Source organism: Triticum urartu, chromosome 5A (assembly GCF_056163025.1).
Source record: "Triticum urartu cultivar PI428250 chromosome 5A, HENAU_Tu73, whole genome shotgun sequence".
Taxonomy (NCBI): domain Eukaryota; kingdom Viridiplantae; phylum Streptophyta; class Magnoliopsida; order Poales; family Poaceae; genus Triticum; species Triticum urartu.
In genome coordinates this window covers 624,900,892-624,909,819 of record NC_141877.1, presented here as the reverse complement: position 1 = coordinate 624,909,819, position 8,928 = coordinate 624,900,892, and the positions used below count along the sequence as shown (strand labels likewise).

The 8,928-nt window shown below is 44.6% G+C and overlaps 2 protein-coding genes across 2 annotated transcripts; one reads left to right on the top strand and one right to left on the bottom strand.

The window, feature by feature from the left end:
• Positions 1–477: 477 nt before the first annotated feature.
• On the top strand, positions 478–2,334 carry LOC125529244 (SART-1 family). Its single transcript, XM_087522087.1, has 4 exons — positions 478–1,041; positions 1,184–1,399; positions 1,500–1,849; positions 1,960–2,334. The coding sequence occupies exons 2-4, from the start codon at positions 1,204–1,206 to the stop codon at positions 2,191–2,193; spliced, it is 780 nt and encodes a 259-aa protein (XP_087378213.1). The 5' UTR covers positions 478–1,041; positions 1,184–1,203; the 3' UTR covers positions 2,194–2,334.
• A 450-nt stretch (positions 2,335–2,784) lies between these two features.
• On the bottom strand, positions 2,785–4,670 carry LOC125529245 (indole-2-monooxygenase). Its single transcript, XM_087522086.1, has 2 exons — positions 3,649–4,670; positions 2,785–3,487 (listed from the first exon to the last, which is right to left on the bottom strand). The coding sequence occupies exons 1-2, from the start codon at positions 4,624–4,626 to the stop codon at positions 2,849–2,851; spliced, it is 1,617 nt and encodes a 538-aa protein (XP_087378212.1). The 5' UTR covers positions 4,627–4,670; the 3' UTR covers positions 2,785–2,848.
• Positions 4,671–8,928: the final 4,258 nt, after the last annotated feature.

The following is an 8,928-nucleotide window of genomic DNA, read 5'->3' as shown; positions in this document are numbered from 1 at the left end:
AAATCAAATATGGGAGAAAAAATCAAAAATATAAAGAAAGAGTGAGACATATATATAAGGAAAGAGAGGTGAAATGGGAACCTTACGTTCTTTTTAAGTAGTAGGGATAAGCACTTATTTGGTAAGAATTTAATGACTTGCCAACAAAATATGTGTTTATTTTAGTAAGTTAATAAACATGAGACAATTGAATGGATGGGAGAAAAATCAAATATGAAAGGAAAAAATCAAAAAGGATTATTTGGTAAGAATTTAATGACTTGCCAACAAAATATGTGTTTATTTTAGTAAGTTAATAAACATGAGACAATTGAATGGATGGGAGAAAAATCAAATATGGGAGAAAAAAATCAAAAATATAAGGAAAGAGTGAGACATATATATAGAAGGTTGGACGAAAGAGAGGTGAAATGGGAATCTTACGTTCTTTTTAAGTAGTAGGGAATAGTTATGTAGTTTCTCTAGTGTGCCGGGGCCCATTTTAGAGTTTGGCACAGGGCCTCGGACTTTGCCGGCCCGGCCTGGTCTCCGATGATCTATATATGGACATGACCCTGTATGGCCCTCGATCTTGGTTGTTGATCCCTCTAACCAAAACTTGACAGTGAGACGCAATATGAACCTGATGGAATTCACACCCGACAATTCAAATCCGATGTGGCGTACAGTTTTTAGGGAATTTTTTAAGCAGGTGGACCAGCCTTAGATCGGGCCTGGTTAGGCCGAGAGCTGGCGCACTGCCGGCCCATCTCACCGTCTCGTGGGCCACTACTTCGGTTCGGTTGCAAACATAAACGGTTTCGCAATTCTCAAGCCAAGAAAAATATATATAACGGTTTCGCCCCCGTAGTGTCGTTCGTGCCTTTCTTCGCCGGATCTCGCAACAAATCCTCTTCGCCGGCGCCAGCGACAGCGCGGGGGTTGCCGCCTCTGCCCGCACATAGCCACCCTCCCCCACACCGACACCGTGCACTACCATCCCCACTGACGCGGCCCAGACCCTTCTTCCTCGAACCGGCGACGCGATCCCTTCTGCTGTTGGTAAGCAAGCCCTAGCCCGATTCCTTCGGCTGCTGTTCGTTTTGCTCTGCTTCTGCCTTTGCATCGCTTCGGAGAATCAGTCGGCGCCATCCGATCGCGGAAAACCTAAGCGGAAACCTAAAGTCATAGTACGTATTTTCAGGGAGGATAACTGAATTTGGTATGGGTGAAAAGGCGTCAGAATCATTGCGCCAGGGCCGGGAGGAGGCTCCAAGGAAGCAGCAACACACTGCGGCTTGCGGTCCTCTGGCTGTCGCAGGACCGGCCATCGCAAATGAGGGCCGAGGCGACGCTCCGCGGAGTAAGATTGTTATCACAGAGATGGATGAGTTCGTGTTGGGCTTACAACTGAATGCAGGTAACCTGCTTGACGTATTTACTTTCTGTATGAATTGGGAGTGCACAGGACTTGACTAACAACTCAAGTGTACTGATGTCGCGTATCGTTTGTTTTGTAGAAACATGCAAGCGAGAAGCGCGTGACGTGTTTGCGGACGAAGATGACGGTGCGGCGTCTTCAGGCACTCTGTCAAAAGATGACAAAAGCGGGTCGGCGGCAAGGAAAATGACAGCTGGAATTGAAGACCAAGTAAAGGATGGAGAAGATGCAGCAGTCAAACCGGATGAGGTTCTGCATGAAGCTGAAATTGGCAAAGGTTTGGCTGGTGCTCTGAGGCTTCTTAAGGACAGAGGGACACTTGATGAGGGTGGTGAAAAAATCAGTGACAAGAAGAAAAGCAAGCCTGTTGGTATCAAGGATGGACCAAAAGAAATTAACATAGAGAGAACTGATGAGTTTGGTCGAGTGGTAAGTACTAGATCCAAATGTTTTTTTGTCTGCATTCATTTGTCATCAGGAATAATAATAGATGACACACAATGATAACATTTCTCAGAGCCTGATGATTTTGTCCACAGATGACTATGAAGGAGGCATTTCGGGAGCTTTCACGCAAATTCCATGGCAAGGGCCCTGGCAAGACGAAGCAGGAGAAACGGCAGAGGAAGTACCAGGATGAGTTGAAAACCAAGCGGATGAAATCTTCCGACACGCCTTTAATGTCCGCGGAGAAGATGAGGGAGGCCCAAGCGCGCAGCAAGACACCATACCTTGTTTTAAGCGGCAATGCAAGATCAAGGCATGCTGGCTAGCAACATACTTCTAAATTGTTTACTTGCCTAATCATTTTGACATCCTCAGGCCTTCATGCATGGAAAATGCACAGTTGTTTTCTTTGGTTCTATACGGGGATTGGCGTTCAATAGTATTCTCTTTGCTAAAATTTTACTCTTTTATTTAATCTTGAGCTGAACTAATTCATGGCTGTTTGGGTCATTAGTAATGATGGCCGTTATTCCACATTATGTCGTAAACCCACTTAAGCCTCCAATGCAGACCACTAGATCATGTTTGGAAGGACCAAAGGAGGCCTAGATTTAGGCCCAGTTTAGAGCAAAAGAACTTTACAAGAATTTCGTAACAATGAATTCATATAGGAAAACTTTCCTATGTACTCTATAGATTGTAGGATTTGCTTTAACAAATCCTATAGGAATCCTTCCTTTTCCTTCCAGTGTTGGAGGATTCTCAACATTTGCTCAAACCTTGTGTTTTCACTTCTTTTGAGAAGTCCAATGCAACATGTGTCTTTATCTCTCCTAAAGAAACAATTCCTGCAAAAAGTACAGTTCCTGCGTTTTTTACATTCTGTAGGAGAGAAGCATAACTAGGAGATGTTCATATTTGAGTTGGTCTAAATTTTTATTGCGGCTATACTAACTGATAGTATGGAATGGTGCGCATGCACTATATGTTTGCATCTTGTGGTATTCTTGGGACAAGAACAAGCTTCTCCTTCCGACGCATCGTCACTCCAAACACGTCGGCCATGTCAACGTCCTCCTCCCGCATCCCGTCGGGGAGCTCCCAGTCGAAGCAATAAACAAGGTTGGCGAGCATGGCCTCGACCGTGGCGAGCCCAAAGCCCATCCCGGGGCAAATCCTCCGCCCGGCTCCAAACGGCAGGAATTGGAAATCCCTCCCTTTGAAGTCGGCAGCTGCTTTGGCCCCGTCCATGAACCTCTCCGGCCAGAACTCCTCCGCCTTCATCCCCCAGGACTCGGTGTCTCTGCAGAGAGCCCACGCGTTGATGATGACGCGTGTCCCGGCCGGGACCATGTAGCCGTTGACGTCGTCGCACTCGGCCATGGAGAGGTGTGGGAGGAGGAGCGGCGCCGGTGGGTGGAGCCGGAGCGTCTCCTTCACCACAGCCTTGAGGTAGGACATGTTGCCCAGATCGTCCTCCTTGACTGTTTGTTGGGTCTTGGGTGTCTTGCTCCTCACGTCGGCCTGGAGTTTGGCCATGAGGTGTGGCTTCCGCATGAGCTCCGCCATGGCGAACTCCAGGACGATGGATGACGTGTCTGTGCCCGCAGAGAACATGTCCTGTTTACATATTTGGAATTATATATCAATGAAAATTAACCATCAGAAATATTAATCAAATAATTAAAAATTACTCCCTCTGTTCTAAACGTTCTTATATTTTTTTAAGAGGGAGTAGTGTTTAGTTCAGAGGGAAACGTTCAGGAAGCTAAGCGAATTACCAACAAGATGGCCTTGACGTTGTCTCTAGTGAGATTGTACTCGTGTTGAAGAGAGAGGAGAACATCCACCAAGTCTCTGTCTTCATCTTGTTGGTTTTGCTCTTGCTCATTGGGTTGATGCTGATGTACTCCTACTAGCCATGGTGATTTGGTCGCGTGGTCGTCTATGATCTTGTCGAGCAACTCGTCCCATCTCTTCTTCAGCCTCCTCGTCTTGCCGAGCACCACTCGCCGGAGAAGACCTACCTTGGCCAAGCTCGGGAAGTAGTCCTCCAGGTTGAACCCCCCTATCGCAGCCACGTTCCCGGCGATGAGCTCCCGGAACAGCTCGTTCCTGCCTTCCTCCCTGAAGAACTTCCCGGACACGGCGCGGCATACGACGTCGTTGGTGAAGCCGCCGAGCAGCTCGGTCATGTCGACGGCAGAGCGGGCGGCCGCGGCCGCCCGGAGTTTGGCCACCACAAGGCGCACCTCCTCCTCGCGGCCGCCCTGGAGCGCGCGCACCTTCCGGGCGCTCAGCAGGTGGGTGGTAACGAGCTTCCTGGCCTGCCGCCAGTACTCGCCGTAGGGGGTGAGGGCGACGTCGGAGGGGCCGCTGAGGAGGACGCCGGCGACGATGGACGGCGGGCGGGAGGCGAAGACGTGGTCGTGCGTGCGCAGGACGGCCTCGGCGGCGCTCGGGGAGGAGACGACGAGGTTGGGCACCTGGCCGAGGCGGAGGAGCATGAGGCCGTCGCGGCCGGCGTGCTTCCTTGAGAGCTCGGCGAGGGAGATGTGCGGGTCGGGGCCGACGAGGTGCAGGTGGCCTATGAGAGGGAGCTTCGGAGGCGACGGCGGGAGACGGCGGCCATGATCACTGCAATTGTTCGCAGATCGTCTTGCCAAGTAGTAGCGGCGTAGTACGAAGAAGCAGAGCAAGAGTGAGAGCAGAACTTCCGGGGAGAAGATGGTGAGTACTTGAGCCATATCGCCTCGCATCCTCTAACACTATGGCTGAGAGTGGATGCAGAACTCTCTTGTTGGGTGCGTGCACGCTTTTATAGCTGAGGCTGGATCCGTGGATGCAATTCATGCCAATCAAACATGTCCTCAACAAGAGTGCAACAATTGTGCACGTATGAGCCGCTGAGGGTGGATCCGTGCACGTATATCTCTTTTTTATTGCGGGGAACAACGTATATCTCTTTCGGTCCACATAGTTGCGTTCTCTCTGGAAAACATGTCCTCAACAAGAGTGCAACAATTGTGCACGTATGAGCTCGTTCTTATGAAGCTAGCCAAAATTGCATTTTAAATCTTAGGATTTCGTTAAAAAAAATGGTGGGAATGCGTCATTACAAATATTCATTTAAGACATTACTATATGTGACATGTGCAAATATAATTATATAACTTTCCACGGAACAAGTTCGTAACATTTATTATAGTCTGTTGTACATCATTCCATTTATTGTAAATCATATTTCATTGTTAGTATTAATTACGTCCATAAGTTTTCTACTCCAATTTTTCTAATCAATACTCGAGCTCGAGGTAGGATCTGATAGACTGAGCTTCGTAGAAGCATGAGCAGACCTCGAGCAAGTAACGATTGGGCATTCAAACTTGTTGCTAGGATCACGCTCAACTGGATCAATCGAGATTAAACTGGCACTCCAGTTTGCTGCTAGAATCAAGAGCGACTTCATTGAGGTTAGTAGAACCTTGAGTGAGACTGAACTGCAATTCAATTATTATGCCTGGCTATAAGCTTTCGCAAGCCTTAAATTGACACTTGAGCTTGTTGATAAGATCGAGCTTGACAGAACCTCAAGTGAGCCTAAATTTGCATTAGAGCTTGTTGCGAGGCTGAGATCATTTCGACTGACGCTTTGACCGAGATCGATGGAAGCTTAATCAAAATTAAATTGGTGTTATAGCTTTGTAACAAGCTCGAGCTCGTAAAATCTCAACATGAGCTCAACTTAGTCCGATTAGCATTTGAGCTTGATCCTAGGCTTGAATTCAGGATTGAATAAAGTTTATAAAGGTTGAGAAAAGTTCAGTGATTATTAAGATCATTGTACACTAATGTAGAAGTGGAAATAAGTTTGACAAAAAGTTAATCACCATTTAGAAAATATTATTATTTTAGTTTCTTTTCAAAATAATCAAACTCACATTGAGTGTCACAATACATTTCCAATCATAGACTTCAGTTTGAGCGGTACTATAGTTAACAGTCATGAACTGTGTGTCTATTTTTCTTATTAAATGTGTATGCTATATTGTTTTGCCGAAACCGTCGGTTCTTCTGTTTATCTGTATTACATCACTAAGTCTTTTGGAGTTAGTTTGAGATATTATCGTATTGTGTTTAATTAATTTCTAATCATAACAACGATGAATAGTAGTACAAATAATTAATCGCCCCATGACAAGTTAGAATGAATGGGTAAAATTATTTGTACTAAACTTTTTTATTTCATTATAACTCATTCTTTGACTTACAATTTGACCCAATATTATTTTCTACTACTCTTTGCAAAATAAACCACATAATTTTGACACAAAGTTTTAGTCCACAATTTTAATGTATATCATGCATAATGCAAAATAACATCAAATTTAGAGGATATATTACAAAGGAAAAATAATGTACGGTGTTTTTACTTTTCGAAAGGCTACCCTTAAATATATTTTTCTAGGAAAATATTCTAGATTAAGTAGTTTTTAAAAGAAAAAAGCAAGTCTTCACATATTTATTTATGTCATGTAGATGCATTGCAATATCTGTACGTGTTCATATCTATCTCATGGTATCATCAAATATCATGGCTGACGACTCTGAAGGTAATTGAATTTTCTGTTGCAAAATTAATGAAATATTATAGAGTATATATCAGTGAGTTAATAAAAAATTCTAGAGTATTCACAAAAAATGAAGGATTTGTCATTGAGTTTTTGACATTGCCTGTTTATTGGTTCTTTCTTAGCCAGATAGATATATCTTTTCATGTTCCTCTTTGTCGGAAAATTCTTTCAGTTTCCTAGTTTCCGCGGGTCATGGGTATCGCATGCGTACCTTTCCCTTGATCTGTGGAAAAGTCATTTAGCTTAACTCATTTAAAAGATGGTCACTTTTTTCTTATTGGTCCTTCGTTCCTAACTATAAGATGTTTTACGTTTTCTCTATTTTCTCATATTTGTATGCATCTAGACACATTTTTGTTGGGTAACGTTGCATGGAAAATAAAAAAAATTCTACGCACACGCAAGATCTATCAAGGAGATGCATAGCAATGAGGGGGAGAGTGTGTCTACGTACCCTCGTAGACCGTGAGCGGAAGCGTTTCACAACGCGGTTTATGTAGTCGAACTTATTCGCGCTTCAACCGACCAAGTACCGAACGCACGCCACCTTCGCATTCTACACACGTTCAGCTCGGTGACGTCCCTCGCCTTCTTGATCCAGCAAGACGTCGAGGTAGTAGATGAGTTCCGTCAGCACAACGGCGTGGTGACGGTTATGTGAAGTGATCCTCGCAGGGCTTCGCCTAAGCACTACGAAAATATGACCGAGGGTGTAAACGGTGAAGGGGGCGCCACACACGGTTAAATAATTATCTGGGGTGTGCTAGGCCCCCCCCCCCCATATATATAGGTGGGAAGGGGAGGGGAGAGACCAGGAGGCGCCCCAAGTAGGACCGAATCCTACTTGGGCTCCTCCCAATCCGTGCGCCCCCTGCCATATATATCAGAGGGGGAAGGAAAGAGGGCGAATGGGGAATCATATTCCCTTTCTTTCCTTCCCTTCTTCCCCTTTCCTTCTCCACCTTGGCCGGCCCATATGGGGTGTGTTTCCCATCTTGGCCCATAAGGCCCATATCTTTTGTTGGGGGTGTCCGGAACCCCTTCCTGTAATCCGATATGTACCCGATACCCTCCGGAACACTTCCGGTGTCCGAATACCATCGTCCTATATATCAATCTTTACCTCTCGACCATTTCGAGACTCCTCGTCATGTCTGTGATCTAATCCGGGACTCCGAACAATAATCGGTCACCAAATCACATAACTCATATAATATTATATCGTCAACGAACGTTAAGCGTGCGGACCCTACAGGTTCGAGAACTATGTAGACATGACCGAGACACCTCTCCGATCAATAACCAATAGCAGAACCTGGATGCCCATATTGGCTCCTACATATTCTACGAAGATCTTTATCGGTCGAACCGTTATGACAACATACGTAATTCCCTTTGTCCATCAGTATGTTACTTGCCCGAGATTCGATCGTCGGTATCTTCATACCTAGTTCAATATCGTTACTGGCAAGTCTCTTTACTCGTTCCGTAATACATCACCTCGTGACCAACTCCTTAGTTGTTTGCTTGCAAGCTTATGGTGTGTATTACCGAGAGGGCCCAGAGATACCTCTTCGATACTCGGAGTGACAAATCCTAATCTCGATCTATGCCAACTCAACAAACACCTTCGGAGATACCTGTAGAGCATATTTATGATCACCCAGTTACGTTGTGACGTTTGATAGCACATAAGGTATTCCTCTGGTATCCGGGAGTTGCATAATCTCATAGTCGAAAGAATATGTATTTGACGTGAAGAAAGCAATAGCAATAAAACTGAACGATCATTATGCTAAGCTAACGGATGGGTCTTGTCCATCGCATCATTCTCCTAATGATGTGATCCCGTTATCAAATGACAACTCATGTCCATGGTTAGGAAACCTTAACCATCTTTGATCAACGAGCTAGTTTAGTAGAGGCTTACTAGGGACACTTTATTTGTTTATGTATTCACACATGTATTTAAGTTTCCGATCAATACAATTCTAGCATGAAAACCTTTTTCATGAATAAGGAAGTATAAAATAACAACTGTATTATTGCCTCTAGGGCATATTTCCTTTAGTTTTAATGTGTATATTCACTCATCTTAATCCGCATGTAGTCCATGTTGCAATATCTGAAACATCTTATAATTAGAAACAGAGGGAGTAGTATCTTATTGTAATAGATATGTAGTGAAATAAGCAACCATGTTTGTTTCTTGGTTTGATGCACAAGCTGCTCATAATGTCACAACTCTATGCTGAAAGTAACAGTGACAACCCTAGTTGGTTAAAATTTAACCCAACTTATCAGAATTTATGCAGTGATGATATGATTCCCCTAATTCATATATGGATGCATGACCCTTCTATACTTTTGGGCCTACGATGATAGATTTGAATACCTTTAATTCATAGAAATTGGACCTCAATAATA